Consider the following 22,196-nt stretch of genomic DNA (forward strand, 5'->3'; position numbering starts at 1 on the left):
TAATGCTGCCATCTAGTGTTTAATATTCAAAGGTTGGCGAACTTGGTTACACGAACCGTTACGTGAAGATGTTCTAACAATGGATGCATTTCTCTAGATGGCGCAAAAAGGAAACAACATTCCTATTTTAGTAAATTTATAAAAAAAAACTGGGATATATTGGGTTTTTAAAAAACCAGGAATATTTAAGCAAGTTCTTAATTAGAAAATAAAAAACCGGAATCACAGTCTACTATATTTATAATAGCAATAAACGATATAATAAAAGACTAAATTTTTAATCTAGTAGCACATAAATTAATATTAAAAATATTACTCTACATCCCACCATATTGACAACAATGGAAACCTTCTCTGGTTACACCTCTTAGGCTTCTAAAATTTGCAAGCCATAACGGCTGTTGAGACTAAAGAAGATGAGGGAATTTCACAATTTATAATTCACGTCCCATCTGCTCAGCGTGGTAAAGTTCCAACGAGAATGATTTTCGTAATATCGCTAAGCTAGTGGGGCAATAGGTATCATGCATGTTATTTGAGCTGGAAAAGTAACAAAAAAATAAAAATAATTGAATAAATTTTAAGTACATAACAAAAATAAATTTTAGAAAAAATGCATTAGAAACAATCTAATGCATTATCTTATCAATCTGATATCAACGTACTTATCTATGAGGTTTTTTAAAATATGGTATTACAATGAACATAAACATTGTTGGAGCTAGAATAAAGAATAAAAACAAAAAACTGCAGAAAAATACAACAGAAAACAAAAGAAAAATTGAATACCAATATCTCAGTACCTTACAAGACCAGAAACAAAGAGATTGCCCTTGCTAAAATACAAAGAAATGGTTGATTTAAAAAAAGCATTTCTGGAAAATGCAAATGTTAGTGACAATCTAGGACAAAAATGGCAAGCATTTAAAACTATATATTACTGGAAGCGGCGAAAAAAGTATGTGGCATTGTAAAAAGGATAACAAGTTTAAACAATCAAACCGGTGGAATGCCGAAATAAAACAACAAGTGAAAATGAAGAAAAAAACTTTGGAAGAATTATTTACGAAACAAAACAGCAAACAACTACAATAAATACAAAGAGGCAAGAAACACAGTAAGAGATATGATAGAAACAGAAAAGGAAAAGAGTTGGCAGCAATTCGGACAAAATAGCAAAGAAAATCAAAAACTTTTTTACAGAACATTAAAGCCCCTAAGAACAGACAAACCTAGTAATGATATAAGAAATAAAAGCAAAGAAGTAAAAATAATCACAGAAGAAGAAGAAGAAATGATTGAAAGATGGCGGCAACACTTCCAAGAATTATTATTAACTACCACAAAAGTGGGTAGGAATGAAGAAAACAATAAATTAATGATTTTTGCTTTTTTGTGTTCAGGGCCATTCCATACGTCTCGCAGTACTGCGTAGTGCGATCAACCAAAATTTACAGCTTCTCTGCTGTTCACAAGGACTATTGTATCGTGAGCATATCTGAGATTATTCACTAATGCTCCGTTAATTGATATGCCTTCATTGATGTCTTCCAGTGCCGGCAGTGCCTCTTTAAACATTTCTTCTGAGCAAATATTAAAAAGTCGACGGGATGCATATTTACAGATGCTAGCGTGTGTTGACACCAGGGTGTTGAAATCAGTCAGGGTTTGGAAAAACAGTACATTTACAAATACTAACAGATTTGGACACCAGAGTGTTGAAACCAGCTAGCTTTTTTAGTGGTTATATATGCATAGATGCTAACGGCTATTGACATTGATTTTATACAGTACAGTGCAAATGTCTGGATAAATTCATTATTTCGGAAGCCACCGACTTTAAGGAAAAATCCTGAAACAGGTCCATTTTTAATTTTAAATTATGACTTTTTGACATATAGATCATAATAGTGAGGTCATCCATCTGGGAGTGATGACGCAATCGATGATTTTTTTAAATGAGAATAGGGGTCGTGTGCTAGCTCATTTGAAAGGTTATTCAATTCTCTATTCAGTAATATAAACATTGACATAATTATTTATATAGGGTATCCTAAAAAAATTATTTTGAATTAAATTAATTTACCCAAAAAAAGGAAGAATAATATAATATGTAATTTATTTAATTCAAAATACATTCTATTGATGTCAGAAAAGAGAAAAAAATGTTTATTTCATAAATAAACATTTAATTGCTTTTTGCTTAAATTAAAATGTTCAAACTGCCAAGAGACAGGTTTATTTACTTTCTTTCTTTCTACTTTCTTTCTTTTATTTTCTGACAGTAAAGTGTATTTTGAATTAAATAAATTACATACATTCTTCTTTTTGTGCCAATTAATTTAATTCAAAAAAAATTTTCTTGGACACCCTATATAAATAATTATGTTAATAATAATATTACTGAATAGAGAACTGAATAATCGTTCAAATGGGTTAACACGCGACCCCTATTCTTATTTAAGAAAACCATCGATTACGTCATCACTCCCATCACTAGTTTGATATATATGTCAAAATGTCATAATTTAAAATTAAAAATTGACCTGTTTCAGAATTTTCCCTTAAAGTCGCTGGCTTCCAAAATAATGAATTTATTCCAGACATTTGTACCATACTGTATAAAATCAATGTCAATAGACGTTAGCATCTATGCATGTATAGCCACTAAAAAAGCTAGTTGGTTTCAACACTCTGGTGTCCAAATCTGTTAGTATTTGTAAATGTACCGTTTTTTCAAACTCTAACTGATTTCAACACCCTGGTGTCAACACACACTAGCATCTGTAAATGTACTGTTTTTCCAAACCCTTACTGATTTCAACACCCTGGTCTCTACACACGCTAGCATCTGTAAATGCGGACGGGGCATTACGCATCCTTGATCCTTGTCGTACTCCTCTTCTTGTTAAAATATCTTTAAATTTTTGTTGGTCTACCCGTGACGTTATTAAGCTTTGAATTTGAATTGATCAGAATTCTCGTTGGTTTTTCTTTTGTATCATCATCTGAAACGAAATAGACCAGGGCGCATCTGTAAAAATATTAGTACATTTGGACGTTGAGAGGTGACTCAAATTTTTTTGCAGAAATTGCTTGAAAATAAATCAAATAATAATATTTGAGTTATCCTCCCTCTCAAAAAGGTCCGGAACATTGTTTAAATAATCAAAATGTCAAAAAATTAAGGAAAAATTCGATATTTTTCTTCGTTTTTCATTATAACTTTAAAAGTATTCATTTCCGAGAAAAGTTGTACTGACATAAAAGTTGCGTAATTAAATTTCCCATAACATATAATTGGTTAAAAATTTAAAAAATAGTCACCCTTGTTGCAAAATAGCAATAATTGCGAAAAAACCATACAAAAACAAGCAATCGCATTTTACGTTTTTCAACCATTTATATTATACTTATAACCTTCATATTTCACCCAGAAAAACTTTATGATACAGTAAAACAATACTGTAAATTTCATTAAGATCGGTTCAATAGATTTTGCAAAATTGATTTTGCAATCCAGCTTTTGCAAAAAAATTAATTTTTTCAAAATGTTACAGGACTGAAAATAAAGCAGATAGCAAGTTGAATTTTTTTGCGTATAGAAGTGTACTGTACCTTTCATTTGCAATTTTGCAAAATTAAAATCGATTAACACCACTGCGTCAGGATTTTTTTCAAATAAACATTAATTATTGGTGCTACGCGCAGGACAGCGGATAGTTTGCTCTGATTGGGCATTCCAATGACCTTTGATAATGATTGATACATTTTAATTTTTATTACATTTCGATATAAATAAATAAATTTGTTTATTGCAAAATAAAAACACATGCTCTATCCTTTGAAATAACACTTTTATTAGCAAAAACTTTCTTTGTTCATATATTTTACCTTAGAGAATAAAAGTTTATTATTTTTAAACATATGCAATTGTTTAAACAGTATTTCACAAACAATAATAAAATTAGTTTGATTTTTGTGGAATTAAAATATTAAAATACAACAAAATATAGAGTAAGAAAATAATATATTAGATAAAGGTTTAAAAAAATACCGCTGTCCTGCGTGTAGCACCAAAAATTAATGTTTACTTAAAAAATTTCCTGACGCCGTGGTAATTAATAGATTTTAATTTTGCAAATTGTAAATGAAAGGTACAGTACACTTCTACAAGCAAAAAAAATTTCAACTTGCTATCTGCTTTATTTTCAGTCCTGTAACATTTTTAAAAAATGATTTTTTTTGCGAAAGCTGGATTGCAAAATTTATTTTGCAAAATCTATTATACCGATCTTAATGAAATTTACGGTATTATTTTACTGTATCATAAAGTTTTTCTGGGTGAAATATGAAGGTCCTAAGTGTAGCATAAACGGTTGAAAACCGTAAAATGCCAATACTTGTTTTTGCATGGTTTTTTCGCAATTATTGCTATTTTGCAACTAGGGTGACTATTTTCTAAATTTTCAACCAATTATATATTATAGGAAATTTATTTACGCAACTTCTATGTCAGTACAACTTTTCTCGGAAATAAATACTTTTAAAGTTATAATCAAAAAACGAAGAAAAAAATCGAATTTTCCTTTATTTTTTGACATTTTGATTATTTAAACAATGTTCCGGACCTTTTTGAAAGGGAGGATAACTCAAATATTATTATTTGAATTATTTTCAAGCAATTTCTGCAAAAAAATTTGAGTCACCTCTCAACGTCCATCTCAAAACAGATGCGCCCTGGACTAAAAAGAAATAATCGTCATCATAAGTGGCTCGACAATTCGTTGTGGATCTTGGCCTGCTCACAAAGAAGTCGCCACTCCTGTCGATTCCTTGCAACTTCTCTCCATTTTCTTACCTCTAGAATGTTTAGGTCTTCTTTCACATCATCAGAAAAGAAATAATAATCAAAGATTAATTTCCGTTTGAATAAAATTTTCGAAAATATTAAAAATCACATTCCATAATCATAAAACCTATTGCAATGTTGTTCTGAAGCTATTTCCTTGTGGCATTTTTATGATTAACTATTTAGATGGGAAATAAGCCACAATTAAATTGAAAAAATAATTTTATTAACGTTTCGAAGCCCAAATCGGGTTTCGTTGTCAAAATACAAAATTAAACAAAAATGTTGTTGCTAAGAAAAAAAATTCTTCTAATAATTTATTTAATCTGACTCATTTATATTGGCAATTCAGACGTATATATTATACATTTTAAAGTAGAAGACTTTAAAATGATATCGCCAATATTTATGAGTTGCGTTCCTAGGACGACGTTACTAAAAGATAGTTAATTCGATTACATGAAATCCATCCCAACTCAAGAATATCCGTCACAGAAAAATCATAGCATGTGATCTGTTTTTAAAAAGACAACCAAATGCAACGATGACAGTAAAATTCTCGCGTTATAAATTCCATAGTAAATAATTCTCCAGGAACGCAACTCATAAATAAATATTGGCGATATCATTTTAAAGTCTTCTACTTTAAAATATATAATATACGTCTGAATTGCCAATATAAATGAGTCAGATTAAATAAATTATTAGAAGAATTTTTTTTTACTTAGCAACAACATTTTTGTTTAAGAGAAAATAGTAGCGATCAACAGGTAGCGGTAGCAACAAACGCGGTCCAAGATTGCGAAAGTTCTGCGAATTTTCAAAAGTGAGGCAACAGTGCGTCGGTAACTCGACACTGACAGTGACGTCTATACTATCAAAAACAATAATTTTTATACGCATAGGCGCGAAATGTTACCAAGTCAGTGACGTTTGATTTCTTGTTATAAAAAAATTGATTTTTAGTAGTTCCAATGTGACACAAAATCTAGGCACGGGATAAAAAAAGTTTATTTGAAGAAAGTTTATTTTTTGTCTTTCTTAGTAGCGGTACAGGCTCCTTTTTGCAATATTTTATTTAGTTATAGAGTAATTTCCACATAGGTACCGATATATTTCTGAAATTGGGCTCTGTACCGCCATTCTTTATTATATTACGAATATGTGTAATCTCGACAAAATATTCAAAATTACAGCCGCAATCTTCGAACGTGTTTGTTGCTACATGTTGATCGCTACTGTGTGCTCTTAATTTTGTATTTTGACAAGGAAACCCGATTTGGGCTTCGAAACGTTAATAAAATTATTTTTTCAATTTAATTGTGGCTTATTTCCCAAGTAAATAGTTAAACATATTGCAAATTATAAACAACAAAAAGATATTTATTAGGAAGCAAATAATTCAAATGATTGTTATTCGTAGAACCTTCGATGCCACCTACTCCAAATAACAACGATAGCGGCGGCGGCAGGGGAACGGGCAGAGCTCTTGAACAATGGGGAAGCAGAAAAATGCAGGGGCGGATCATGCTAAAATTAATTACTCTCTGTCGTTTTGCAATTAAATTACATAGTAATATTATACATATAAGGAATGACCGTCAAATAGTTAAATCAATAAATTTAATATAGACAAAAAAATTTCAAAATTTACACATTTAAAAAAATTAACTACACATATTGCAAATCTTTTATATTCTTTTAAAGAAATATTGTTGGAATATCTTGGACATATTACACTTGGAAAGAGACAAAACTAGCTTCAAATGATTATGCAGAGAATGATCCAGGGAAAAAGAAGCATAGAAGCACAGAGAATGGTACTGATGTACGTAAAATGCACTTTTCAGGGTAGCCGTCCTTAAAGTACGAATAGGTATGATGATTGCCGAACTCCATCGCGGAGATGGCACTTGATGAAGAAGATTAATTTTATGCTGCAACTAATTTTTTCTACTATTTTTGCTCTAAATATATCTTTTTTCTCAGCTTTTAACATCTAGCACTTGATTTTTTAATCTACTTCAAAATTTTGATTTCGTTTGGCTCTTTACAACGATGTTCAGTACAAACAATTTGTATCTGACTAAGTATTCCCTTACAGTTTTTATATTCACGGATATCTTCTTTTCTGGTCATGAAATTATCTATTCGAGAGTGATCTTGTCCATTTTTGTCTGTGATAAGTCAATCTTTTGACAGAATATGTTAACAATGGCCATCTAATATTCTCCTTCGTATTTTGGCATCATAACGTTAAATGGGTCTTTGTCTGTCTGTCTATTTCCTTTCATTCAGATTTCTCTTATGTCGTTCTCCTCCATTGTCTTATATTCATGACTTTCAGGCCGTCGTCCACGTCATCCAACCATCTGGTTCTGGACCTTTCCTTTTTTCAACTTCTCAAAGGCCATCTAATGCGATATATAAGTCCGTCATATTGTGTCTAGCTTCACTTCTAGTTGCAAAGTCTAGTCTTCTGTCTATTTATCTAACTAAGTGTATAATTAATAATTTTTTTAGGAGAAACCAATAAGAGGATATAGGTTTGTTTTTAGTCACTAAAGATTATTTAGGGAGCAACAGAAACAAAAGAAATATGGAGAAATAAAAAGTCGTATGTACTAGTCCTTAGTAGGTACCTATGCGTGGCTACGCACTGTTTGAGTTGATGAAGATTTAGTTAGACTTCTTAAAAACTTATCATGACAAGTATCCTGCCACCAATTAACAGATAAAACGTGTTGGTGAACATTATTGGGACTCCATCTTCTTATTCTTCTTCTTCTTCTTCTTCTTCTTCTTCTTCTTCTTCTTCTTCTTCTTCTTCTTCTTCTTCTTCCTACTTGAAAAATGGGCTCAATGCCTGTTTTACTTCGATTTTTAGTCTCAACTGACGTTGTCTGACCATCTTTACCTCGGTCGTCCCAATGATCTTGTTCCGTGGTGTAGTTGGATGCGTTTGTGATAACCTTATTGTCCACGAAAACAAATAAATGTAAAAACAACAAACTGCCAATAATATAATATTTAATTCCGTGTTTTGTCGATCTATTCCGACGCCCGCTGGGTCGTGACTGAACGGACTCAACTAGACTACAAACATTAATTTGTCATTACGTTGTTTTACTATACGGCCAGACAGGCGATAATTTATTAGATCTGGTGTTTTAAAAGCTGAAAAGACATTTTACCTGAATAGGTATATATTTCGTTTCTTAAAACTTAACAAGCCCTTCTATGCATATGGTTTATATATTAAATGTGAATTTTAAATGGGACGTCTTATTTCAATTTGAAAAAGTTATTAAAAATTAAAATTAAAATAGTAATAGTAATTTAAAAAATAGTAATTGAAGCGTGTAGCCACAATATTTTTTCATTTCACGATTTGTCTCTTGCTATTCGTACTATTCTAATTTCTGTCATTCTTTCTATGTGTTGATTTAATCATATTTTTTTTGGTCCACATGTTTATTTCTTCTATACCACATCCCGCTCGTATTTCCTCACTACTTTATTTGTCTTTTAGAGTATGGTTTGTTATGTTTCGTATGACATTCATTTCTGTTGTTTCCAGCAGTCCTTGTGTTTTCGCCGTATCTGCTTTCATTTCCGTTGTGAGGTATTTTTTTCTCCAGATTGTGTTGTTGAGACATACTGCTGCTCTGTTTGCCATGTTCGCTTGTTTTTGTACTTCTTCTTCCACTTTTCCGTAGCTTGTCCGTTTTATTCCCAAGTATTCCGTTTCCATTACTTTATTTTATTTTTTACGACCTATTATTTTGTTATTTACGGCCAGTTTACATCGTCTCAGTTCCGCTGATATCACTGTCGATTTAGTTTTTTCTGTTGAGATCACCATGTTGTATATGAGCGGCGTGTCTTCAAATACTTTAATTAATCTTTATAGGTCATCTTCATTTTCGGTTGCTATTATGGCGTCGTCGACGTAGCATATTATCTTCTGGACCTCATCGTATGTAAATATAACAGAAAAGCAAAAGCATATGAAAATGCAGATCAAGCGGCTGAAAAGGCATCATGTTTTGATATCTCAATAGAAAGTATTCAACTTGGTTTAGATTTACAATATGCAATTAAGCAAAAAATATGCTTGTGAGCTTGGTGAAACCTCTGGAATAGAATAAGCTCAAAACTTCATGATATTCGACACAGAATCCATACCTTCAAAATACCAGCACAAGTTGTTATAAATAGATTAATAATTGAACATTGCCGTCTACCTATGATTACCTAATAAGTCAAAGCAATCCTCCTTGGTGCCATATCTGCAATACTCGTGTCACCATCAAACTCATACTAGAGTTGTGTGCCCGCTATATACCACCACTCGAAGAATACACAAAACACTTAACAACCACTTGGCTTTTAGGTCTTTTGGATGAAGACCTAAAGGCGAGTTGACACGATCCAAATGTACTTGGTCAAAATCTGCTTGGGCGCTACGCGCGCAGCACTTGGAAGCTGCTTTGATCGTGTCACCTATTCGTCCAAATACACTTGTATCAACAGGTTCTATCCAAGTTAACTAGAACGCTGGCCAACTTTAATAATCACTCGTAGTGACGATAGCCGATAGCAACTTTAATAATGTGAAAATGTTTTCCAAAGACTGTCAGTTACACTGCGCAATATAGATATTGTTCTTATCATTTTGCAGTTCTTTTTAAATACACTGTAATACTTAATTTTATAACCATGTCAATGGCCTTTGTTGATGAGACACGTTAATTGAAGTGAAAAAAATTAATTTTTATTGTCTCAGGATATGAATCTAAATAATTAATTGGAAATTCATAAAGCCTTTATTAGAAAAATTGATCCATACCGTCTCTGAAAAACTTGGGCACGCTTCACGGACATTACCATTCGAACAAAGCTTTTATAAACCTTTTATGAAGGGCTTTCATCGCAGCTTATAGAGTTAATATTGATTTTTATACGAGATATTGTTTGATAAAAAGGTTTTGTGGTATTACGCCGCCCTGTAACAATGCTTTTCAAAACTTCGTCGACAATGCTTCGGACAATATAAGAATAATTAATCGAGAAAGAATGAAACTTTATTTTAGCGCTCAAAGAAAACCGTGTTTTAGAAATTTATGGATTATTTGAAAACATTTTATACTTTAATGCAAAGCTTGAGGAAATTACACTCAAAAAAATTTAGTTCGTAATATTGATTAACAGTGATTACTGAATAGTATTTCGTTGTCCCAACAATTTAATTTGTTGTTTCAACGAACTTTTAGACATTGACGAATGTATTTGATTATTGTCACAATGATTGAATAATTATTGTGAGGATAACTAGAGTACATTAATCAATAACACTCAATTTATTCAGCCAATAACTTAGTTTCGTATATATAATAAATACTGTTAATTCCGGCAGCAACTCACGTTCTTGATTTCGTAGGTGACAAGCCATTACCTTAGTTTATCGTGACAACGTACAGATTTCATTAAAACAATGTACAAATGTTGTTAATATAGAGTAATATATGATTATTGAATAGATGTAAATTGATTGTTGTGACAACGAATGCATTAATCAATCTACTACTGCATTTAATACCCACAATCAATGCGTGCATTGTGACAATAATCGTAGTTGTTGAGACAATAAATGTTTTGCTTGACCATTTGAAAGTTAACGGCTTTTCCTTATCGTGAGACCCCTAGCTTCTCTTTGTTTTCAAGTGTAGTCCGTAGTAGAAGGAAGTTTTTGTGTGGCTATTATCGTGAAATTTCGGTCGAATTCTTTTTAAATGTATTAATTTTTTTCGAATACTGAGAAAACTAATTATTATTTTTGAAAATTTAAATGCAAAATAAAATATTACAGTATTATCGAGGGTCTGAAGTCCCTGAGAACCTCTTTAATGATTATTTTAATAAGTCACAGGGGTGAAAAAGAGAAAATTTAGTATGATTTTTAATTTCAAATAGGCATACCATTCAACAGAAACTTTTTGTTTATTCTAAGGGACTTTCTGCCCTCGGTAATAATGTAATATTTTATTTTGCGTTTAAATTTTTCAAAAATACTTATTAGTTTTCTCAGAATTCCAAAAAAAATGAATGCGTTTAAAAAGAATTCGATCGAAATTTTGCACCTGCGCTCTCAAAAAGGATTAAAGTGTTATACATTTTTGGAATCACTATTTCAAACGCTTTTAAATAAGCTGTCACATGACGTACTTTCCATTAAAAAAATCAAAGTTACGCCGCGCCTGTCACCTAAAGAGGGATCGTGTAAAGTTCGAAACATTGATGTTATAATATACTTTGATTATATTAAAAATCGACCTGTCCGAGCGTTTTGCTTATGTGCTAAAAATAAATAAGTTAATAAGGGGGTGGGGGGAGTGTAAAACTTATTCCAGTACACTGTGTAAGAGAAATCATATGAAAAATCACACAATGTAAGGTCCTTTAGGTTAAGGACAAAAAAGGCGGATTTAAAAAATTATTATTAATCAATTAAAATCATACATTGGGCTATTGCATTCAGTAATTATTAATATAAAATACGTTCACAGTAGGAATGAACGAAACTGATTGTAAGAATGAATAGAATTGCTTGTAAGAAACACCGTATTTATTGTAAGAATGAACGGAATTAATTGTAACAATAAACCGAAATAATTGTAGAAATAAACGAAATACGTTAGGAGAAATAACACTGTTATTGACACAACGAATAGTCTTCGTCGGTCAATTAACGACGTTGCTGTCTCAATAAATAGTGTTCGTTGAAAACAGAGTTCGTAATATCAATAAATAGTGTTCGTTGACTCAGTGAACAGAGTTCGTAATATCAATAAAATGATATTATGGTATACATAATGAATGTTCATCCATTCAATAAACGTAATACATTGGCTCAACGAACGAAAATAATGAATTGATGAACATCGTTTTGTTGTCCCAATAAAACCAAGAATTGGACAAATTTTAAGTATTGCGTTTGTTGTCTGAATTAATATTTTTATTGATATTACGTACCTTTTTCGTAAAGAAAAACTACAATACAGGGTGAGTCATGAGGAAATGTACATACTTCTACCTCGTATAGAGGCCCCTATGGGGAATAACAAATGACCATTAAAAAGTGTCTGCTCCCATTGTTTAATAATATACAGGACGAGTTTAGCATTTTGAGAGAAATTTATATTCGTCATAATTTTTGAACGGTCAGATCGATGTGTCTCTTATTTTGGTCAATCGTTACAATATTACCACCTAATCAACTGATTTATTCAAACTAGAAAAAAATCAGGTCCGGCTTTAAAAAATTAGTTCGTTTGAGTCTTAGAAAAAATTTCACCCTGTATACGCTCTTTGAAAACTCTAATATGAATTTTACAAATTAGAAAAATAGGCAATTAAAATGGCATATTTATTTTTTTCTCCACACGATCACTTAATTTTTTATTAAAAAATAAAATTTGTCAAAATCGCAATTTTACCATAAAAATAAAAAAAATTAAACGTTTCTCTTAAAATTAAAAGTTTCACCATTTTTTTTTTCTATAACACGTCTAGATCTAAAACTCCCCATAACACTTCTCTTTGGACTCTATAGTTTAACATAGACGTGATCAAATAGATAAATTTTAAATTTTTTCACTTAATTTTTGCGATTTAACTTTGCAATTCACGAAGCTCCACCTTTTATTTTTAAAAATTCATAACTTCTACGAGAAGAAGACTGAAAGTCTACAACAATTGTCATAGTCTTCACAATGGTAAGAGATATGTGCTGTAAAAATTTCAGAAAAATTTTTTTTAATGGAACGTTGTAGTGAGTTAAACTGTGATATCATCTTTTTTTTTTTCATTTTAAGGTTAAAATTCCGATTTTGACAAATTTGATTTTTTAATAAAAAATTAAGTAATCGTGTGGGCAAAAAAAAATAAATATGCCATTTTAATTGCCTACTTTTCTAATTTGTAAAATCCATGTTAGAGTTTTCAAAAAGCGTATACAGGGTGAAATTTTTTTTTAAACCAAAACGGAATAATTTTTTAAATCCGCCCTGATCTTTTTCTAGTTTGAATAAATCAGTTGATTGGGTGGTAACATAAATTAAATATTTATTAAAAAAAAATAATTTTTGTAATAAAAATAATTTTTTTTTAAATCTATGGTTCACTTTACCAAACTTTTAATTATTATTCATAGTCAAATTTGATTTTTTTTATAAAAAATTAAGTAATCATGTGGGGAAAAAATAAATATGCCATTTTAATTGCCTATTTGTTTAATTTGTAAAATTCATATTAGAGTTTTCAAAAAGCGTATACAGGGTGAAATTGTTTCTAAGGCCCAAACGAACAAATTTTTTAAAGCCTGACCTGATTTTTTTCTAGTTTAAATAAATCAGTTGATGGGGTGGTAACATAAATCAAATATTAAAAAAAAATAATTTTTGTAATAAAAGTTAATATTTTTAAATCTATGGTTTACTTTACAAAAAATTAAGTAATCATGTGGGGAAATAAATAAATATGCCATTTTAATTGCCTACTTGTCTAATTTTTAAAATTCATATTAGAGTTTTTAAAAAGCTTATACAGTGTGAAATTTTTTTCTAATGCCCAAACGAACTAATTTTTTAAAGCCGGACCTGATTTTTTTCTGGTTTGAATAAATCAGTTGATTAGGTGGTAATAGTGTAACGATTGACCAAAATAAGAGACACATCGATCTGACCGTTCAAAAAGTATGAAAAATATAAATTTCTGTCAAAATGCGAAACTCGCCCTGTATATTATTAAACAAGGGGAGCAGACTCTTTTTAATGGTCATTTTTTATTCCCCACAGGAGCCTCTATACGAGGTAGGAGTATGTACAGTTCTTCATGACTCACCCTGTATAAAAGCTTTACCAATATAGAGTACAATGACCCAAATAAGGCCCGTCTTATTTAATTATTTTTAAATAATTACTACATATTTTACGATAAGCAGTCTTCTGATATTGCTTCCTTAAAAATAGCTTCGCTGTACAGATTGAATATCTGGGACATGTTATGAGGGGCGAGCGTTATAACTTGTTACAATTGATAATGCAAGGAAGAATACAGGGTAGAAGGAGTCGCGGAAGAAGACGCATCTCCTGGTTAAACAATTTGAGAGCTTGGTTTAATTGCACTTCTGCTGATCTCTTTAGAGCAGCGGTATCGAAAGTGCGAATTGCCGTGATGGTTGCCAACCTTCTTAGAGGAGATGGCACATGAAGAAGAAGAACAGATTGAATATCAATGGAGACAACACGCAGCCTTGTCTAACACCTTAGGTTTCTATAGTTTCTGTTTCGACATTTTCGATTCTAACATTTGCTTTATGTTTCCAGTATATGTTTCCATATTATTTCGACTGTTCACATTCTTTCTTTTAAAAGTTCTACGAGTTTATGATGTCGTACTCTATCAAAAGAGTACGACAACGGAAACTAGAGATCATCAAAATGAGATCATGTAACTGAAAAGGATTAGTATCGGCGGCAATAGTAGAATATTTTAGAAAAATGTACGAAAAACAGGTGGTGGCATAGATGAATAATACCTTCTGACGCTGGTACGCGAATACTATTGATTTTACAGAAAAAATTATAAATACATAAATTATAGGAAATTTTTTCTAGTTTGATTTTGCGTTTTCAAAACTCCCGGAAAACTTTCCAGGTAACCCCTTTTTTTTTCGACCTAATGACTGAACTATATAAATATTTCGAACCGGGCCTTATTTGGGTCGCATAGGTACCTTATTTTTACATCTAACGTGATGATCAGTTATGTACATTTTTCAGATCAAAATGGTATTATCCAGGGAGAGTTTGGTTTCATCACAGCTGATGGAGTGTATCATGTTACTGTATATGCTACAGACGAAAATGGAAATTTTAAAATTTTGAGCATGAGGAATATTAGGATAAGTGCTCGTAAGTATTCTAGTACTGGTAGTTCATTATTTGGCAATTACGAAAAACGGTATTACATTTAGCTATTATTTTTTAAATATTTTATCGAATAAAAGAACGATTTTAAATATTTATATAGGGGGAACACAGATAGCTAAGATAATTATTGCAGATAATTATTCCACAATATATAAAATACAGAAATAAATATAAAAATAGCCAAAAAATGGGAAGAATTAAAGGAGGAGTAAACTGGTTGGAGGCTTAACGAAGATAGAAAAATTACGGAGGAAGATATAGAAACAAGGGGGAATTGCAAACAGCATTAAAACAAGTAGTGAAGAAAAGTGAATTTGTTAAAAGGGAAGGAAGATAATAATACTCTGCCATATTGATGGAACCAAGAAATAGACACCATAAGAAAAAAATGCATAGAAACAAGGAGGAGGGTACAAAAATGTCAAAGTCAAATAGCAAATAATAAGTACAAATATTATAGAAAGATTTAAAAAAGTAAATAAACAAAACTAAAAGAGAATACTGACCTAGACTAATACCAGATTTCTGGTGGAACACGTACAATATAGCCGTAAAAAAAATAAAGGCAGAAATGCCGTATAGTTTGGCGTCATTGGAAGAAAAAAGGTGGCAATAAACGTGTTTCTTTCTCAGCACAATGTGAAACTAAAACAAATCACGAAAGAAGAGACACCGGTAGACTTTATGATAAATATATAAATGTGAGCCGAGATATCCAGTTTTCTACATTAAAAATACAAATAGAGTCTTCCTATTTTTTCGATTTCGAATATCATATCAAATATTTTACTAAATCATACATATTTTTTACTTTATTAATAAAATAACTAATAATTTGTAATTTTGTAGCTCTTGATGGTTCACCAGCTCTTGGTCCTATCTCTCCAGAAGCATCAAAATATCTAAAGAAAGCAGGTTTGCCTAGCCCTGCACCATCAGCTCCGGCAGCTGCCCCTTCAAAACCGTTACCACCTGCTCCTCCAAAATTTGAAAGGATTCAAGAAGCTCCTCCTCCATCAGCAAGTACCCAAAGGGCTCCATACGTGTTCACTACCCATAGTACAATTAGACCTGCATGCGCCGGCTGTGGTCTGATAACAACACCGAAACCAGGAGAGAAATTCATGTTCCAGAATCCTGCATTTAGAAATTCCCCAGAGGCAGGTGTCCCAGTTCCTAGTGGTCCACCTTTATTATCAAATTCGATTCCGAATGGTATAATTGGTAATGGTCCAGCTTCATTGGCAAATTCAGGAACCCCCGATCTACGTTCTAGATTCTCTGAGGTAGCTCCTGACGCAGAGGTATTGCCACCTGGTTACAACAATAGGATTGTTCAGCCATCTAACGAAAAACCATCTCCAGCATCAGAAAAAATTCAAAGTTTTGTCAGTCCACAACAAAGTTTTGGTCCCAATTTTAAAAGTCAAGAGGATTCTGGTACACTTTCAGCTATATCTGATAATGGTAACGCAGGCTTTGTGAGACCCATTGAAGTTCAAGGGCCACCAAGTTCTGTTATTAAGAGTAATGTCCAATCAACTTATCAGGCTGCGGGTAGAACTACAGATGATGGTATTGAAACCTTTGGTGATGTCAAAATTGCACAAAATAGAGGTGGGAAGTCTCTTGGAGGTTTCAGTAATTTGCCACAAATTAATAATATACAAAACATAAATACACAGGATAATGGATCACCTCAAAATATAAGAGGACCTGTTGAAAACATCGATGTCGCAGGTCAAGTTGAAACTGTAGGAAACAGAAATATAAACTCCCAAGAAAATCTACCAAATTATCCACAGGGTAAGTAAATACTATCAACAATTTTTATTTTCTGCTTTTTCTGTTTTTTATTCCTAGGCAGTTATCCCTACAGTTTTCGATCCTTCTAGTCACCTTCTCTAATATCTGTCCAATATTGCATCCCCTGTATAGGTTTTCCGTTTTATAGCTAGTTTTCCTTTCTGTCTTTTTCCTGGCGGTTGACATTTCATCAATCTTTTTGGCCACCTATGAACCGGCATATTTTTAACAGGACCTTATCAGTGTAGTATTCAGTTTTCCATATTTTTTATTGAGCCTTCATTCTATTCCATTATATTTTTACTTTCAACCGGATCCATATTTCCTGGGTCCTAATTCTGCTCCTTCGGGTAATTTGAAGACATTATCTTCTCATAAAGTTCAATTCGACTGTATTGTCATTGGGCACACTTCTGCTTTACTATATATCTCTCTCATTGTTTCTCATTCTAACATTCTTCTCATATTCTTGGAGTATTATTCTTCAACCACTTACGAAATTTACCTTTTTCTTTTAATCATCTCTTCTCTTTTAATCAAGTCTTCAATGCGTTTGTCCAGATATTTATTCTTCTATTGTTCTAATCCAAGTGCTTCTTTTGCCGCTTTAGTTACCGTTTCTTCTAGATGTTGATACATTTTTGTTGGGGTAGGTCATTTCTTGGCCTTCGTTTGGATGTAGAAAATTTTGAAACCTATTTTGATATAACACTTGAACAATAAATTGATGTAGAAGTTTTACTTTAAATTTTGTTTAAATTTACTTTTTGTATTAATAAAATATAGTCACTTTATTATGTCCACTAATTTTAAGTGACGTTCTTTACATCGTTTCTTTGTCCCCGCACAATATGCCGTGTCTTTTTGATATATAAATTTTCTTTTATGATCTATATTCCTATAAAGGTTCCGAAGTCTTCAAATTCCCTATTCATTCAGTTCCATACTTCCATTTCTCATTTTAAAACATGTTTCACTATGTGGATTTTTTGTAAATCGGTCTGATAAAAAAAAGTATTGGATAATAGTATATTATTCAACGAGCATGTCATGATGGCTATTACTCACGATGATGAAGTTTGCGACACGAGCCGTTGGCGAGTGTCGTAATTCATCAGAGTGAGTAATAGCCATTACATACAAGTAGAATACTATACTTTTTCTACGACCTTTTTTATTTGGATTAGTAGAAAAATATAATTATCAACTACTAACATTATTTAAAACGAAATATTTTACTTTTTCATAAGAATATATATTTTATACAACTATGGCAACACTGTTAGAATTACACTCGTTGAGCTTATAAAACCATCAAACAGTTGTCATTATGTCATGGAATGACGGTGGCTTTTAAAAATAAGACATATTTTAAGGCAACTACATGAAATAGAGCATGTGCTCTCAATTAAAATCTATTCTACAATGAACAGTAAGTAAAACAGAATTCATTGATATGAATTTCATATCCTTAAGTCATTTTACGAAATTAATACCGATTGTTTATTGTTTACCTTTTAATAACGTCAATCTTAAAAGTCAAATGTTGAAATTTAAACGTAAAAAATATACTAACCCATTGTTAAAGTTAAAAATCCTTTAAACAATTTTCAAATTTAATTGTTCATATAAATTATAATGATTATTTTATTAAATAAACAAGTTTAAGTAATTTTATTTGTTAATAGGTATATTAAAAGTGCCATGCACCACTTGAATCTAACTTCAACCCGTGAGTAATGACCCGCAAGTAACTTCAGCCCGTGAGTAATGAATTATTACTCACGGGTAAAGTAATGGGTGTTATTATCTATTCAAAAATAGCGAATAATGAGTATATTATTAAACGGTCGTAGAAAAAATAATATAAATAAACAATTTTGTATTGTAAAAAAATGTATTAATTGTCACTATGTATTTAATGAAGCAATCCACTGTTACTTTCTTCCCCTTGTGGTGCTGTTTCCTTTAGTAGAGGTTAGCAATTACACTGGCAAATATCTCTCTGTCCAATGTGGCTCTAAATAAAGATGTTAAATCAAGACCGGTTAATCCATCCATCCATCCATCCATCCAATGGCACTACATCCCAAACCGGGCCTTGGCCTCTTTCAGCAAGCTTCTCCAATAATTTCGATTTACTGCTGTTCTTTTCCATGAACGCGTTTTTAACAGGTTTGAGCAACCTCATCTACTTCGTCTTCCCATCCCTTTTATGGTCTTCCAACAGGTATTTTTCCTTGCATATTTTGCAATTTTCTGGAGATTCTATTCTCATGCATGCAGACCACATGCCATGTCACCATAATCTCTACAGTTTAGTGTATTGTGCTCACCTCAGGCCGGTCCATATCCTGATATTTTTAAACCATGAGATCTGATGCCTACCGGGACCTCGTTTTCTTTTAATCTTCCCCTGGATGATCATTTTCGCAAGATAGAATAGAATAGAAATATGCTTTATTGTCACTGAAAATTATACAATTTTATGGACAAAGCTTAACATAGATTCACGAAAAAGATATACATAACAATAACAAATACAATTTTATAAAATTAGATAAATCGTCAATAAAAAAATTATAAACAAGTTAAAAAAGTGAAGTAAAAAAACAAAAACCAATATATTGCAAAATTACTATAAATTGCAAAATTGAACATACAGCATAATATAATAAAACACAAACAAAGGAACTAATAAGTTTAAGTTTAAGCTGCTGTATGTGACACCCAAATATATATAAATACACTTTAGTTACTTGTACATTACTGTGATTTCTTAGTCATTAAGAAACTCTTCTACTGAATAATATGGTCTTTTAGATAAATGAGCTTTTGTCATTTTGCGGAACTTGAGAAGGGATGTTGCAGATTTGAGTTGTAAAGGGAGATGGTTGTATAGTTTTTTGCGGAATATAGTATAGATTTCTTTACTAACTCAGAAGACGGGATCGGTAAATATACATCAAAAGTTGAATTTCTGGTGGAGTAGTCATGATAAGGCCTTGCTGGAAAGACATGCATGTGTTTACGAATTAAGCAAACAGTTTCTAAAATATACAAAGATGGAAGAGTTAAAATTTCGTGATCTTTAAAGTAACTTCTGCAATGGGTTGTTCTTCTGAGGCCAAACAGATATTTTATTGCTCTTTTTTGTAATTTGAAAATAACATCAAATTGGGCAGCTGTACTAGACCCGCAAAAAGGAAGACCATATCGAAGATCAGACTCGAATAAAGAAAAATATGATGTTATTTTAGAAGATGCTAAATTGAGTTCCTTCGAAACAGATCTTATGGCATGGCAGGCCGAGGCGAGTTTCTTACTTAACAAATCGATATGAAGGGACATTTGAGGTTGCTGTCTAAAAGAATACCAAGAAATTTTACAGAATCAACGGTAGAGATCTGGCTGCTATTCACAAGCAGGGGTTGAAGAACACCTTTATATGATAATGCTACCGTTTTATCCACGTTAAAGGAGAGTAAATTAGAGTCAGACCAGGTTTTTATCGTAAGAAGATCAGAAATTATAGTTGCATGAAGAGTTGCAATAGTTGAGTTGCTCCAAGTGATACTGGTATCATCAGCAAAAAGAAAAATTTTTCCATCGATTTTTAAATTAGTGATGTCATTTATAAAGATCAGGAAAAGTAGGGGACCCAATACTTAACCTTGTGGTACTCCACATATAATGTTTTTGAGACTAGAGTCAGTATCATTTGCTCTAACCAATTGTTTCCTATTATCTAAGTAAGATTTGAACCAATTCAAAGAAATAGCTCGAATTCCATAGTAATTAAGTTTTTTAATCAAACTGTTGTGATTTACACAATCAAAAGCTTTGGAATAGTCACAGAAAACAGTGGCAGTATAAAGATTATTGTTTAGTGCTTCGTAAACCTCGTGAAGTACAGAAAACATGGTGTCAGTTGTACATTTATTAGTTAAGAAGCCGAACTGATTTTGTGATAAAATATTGTTATCAAAGAGAAAGGACATAAGTCGGGTTTTTATGAGCCTCTCAATAATTTTGGAGAGTACCGGTAGTAGGGCAATAGGTCTATAGTTGCAGGCATTAGATTTTTCGCCACCTTTATGAAGAGGAATAATAATGGCTGTCTTTAGGCACTCTGGAAATTTACCGTTTTCAAAGGAATCATTAATTAGTGACACGAGGAGTTCTAACACATTATCTGTGAGATTTGAGAAGATTTTTATGGATAGTCCATCAGTACTACAAGATGATTTGCTTTTGATACTATTGATCGTTTGGATCAATTCAGATTTATAGATTGGTCTTATAAAGAATGAATTCGAGACAATTTCTGAATTAGGGAGATAGAAAATGGGATCTTGTTGAGACTGAATAGTTGATGTTATATTTTTACTCACGTTAATGAAGTATTCGTTTAGATTTTCAGGGTTTGGAAGGGCAAATGTTTTAGCTGCGTGGGTTTTATTTCGAAGATCGTTTATTATGGACCAAGTTTCTTTTGCAACACTTTTGGAGCTTCCCAGGCGATTTTGATAGTAGGCTTTTTTAGCTGATTTGATGAGTTTTAGGTATGTAACTCTGTAATTGGTGATATATTGAGTGACAGAGACGTTGGTAGTAAATTTCTTGATATAAAGTAGTGAACGCATATTTTTTGCTGATATGCAAGACTACCTTTGGTAGTCCAGGGTTTGCGACGTTTTGGCTTCTCCAAAAGACAAAATACAGACAAGCTTCTCCAAAAAATCACTGAAATTATAGTCCACGTCCGTAGAAGGAAAATGCCAGTCAGAAGTTAAACATAAATTTTGAAATTTATGAAAATTCCGAGCGGAAAAAATCCTACCTCAACGTCGGGTTTTCGAGGAGGGTTTGCTGAAGATGTTAAATTTCGTATATACTGCTTCATGATCCGATAGTTCCGCATTAATAACTGTAGAGCAAACATCAAGGGGTGAGAAATCGGAGACAATATAATCAATTATGGTAGATGTAGTTTTTGTAATCCTTGTAGGAGAATTAACGTGCATTGAGGGACCATATGATTCAAATATGTTGACCAAGAACATTTGGGTAGCACAAGCAGCAGCATAATTTATGTTGAAGTCTCCGCATAGAATTTTTCTGCTTTTGTGAGGCAAGTCATCTAACAAATTTAGCAGGTTCTGAAAAAATAGTTCCACGGAAGAGTCAGGTGATCTATAGATGCAAATAATGTAAAGATTAAGATTTTTATTAAAAACTAAGGAAAATTCAAAGAAGGCTTCATTCAACAAAAAGTAATATTTTGTTATCAGAGAAAAATCATTGTTTGCAGAAAGAATTAGGGTGCCTCCATGAGCTGAGTTTCGATGCTCAGATTTCGATTCCCATTATGTCTCCTAGGTAGCTCTTCTTAACTTCGATGAACTTTAACAGCTCCTTATCTGTACCTATTCTCCTCAGGACACTTTCGTTGGTGGTGTGGGTTGTCCATGGTATTTTCAAGATTATTCTGTAAATCCAGAGTTCAAATGCTTCTAACTTGTTCATTAACGTACCATACG

At 32.0% G+C, this 22,196-nt stretch overlaps 1 protein-coding gene across 2 annotated transcripts in view; it reads left to right on the plus strand.

The window, feature by feature from the left end:
- Positions 1–22,196, plus strand: part of LOC126888249 (uncharacterized) — a 48,573-nt gene that overhangs the window by 20,735 nt on the left and 5,642 nt on the right. For both annotated transcript variants that reach the window (XM_050656343.1, XM_050656344.1), the window contains 2 exons: positions 14,698–14,829; positions 15,697–16,653. In XM_050656343.1, coding sequence (XP_050512300.1) covers positions 14,698–14,829; positions 15,697–16,653 — 1,089 coding nt within the window. The remainder of the gene's footprint in view (positions 1–14,697; positions 14,830–15,696; positions 16,654–22,196) is intronic.

This window comes from Diabrotica virgifera, chromosome 7 (genome assembly GCF_917563875.1).
Source record: "Diabrotica virgifera virgifera chromosome 7, PGI_DIABVI_V3a".
Taxonomy (NCBI): domain Eukaryota; kingdom Metazoa; phylum Arthropoda; class Insecta; order Coleoptera; family Chrysomelidae; genus Diabrotica; species Diabrotica virgifera.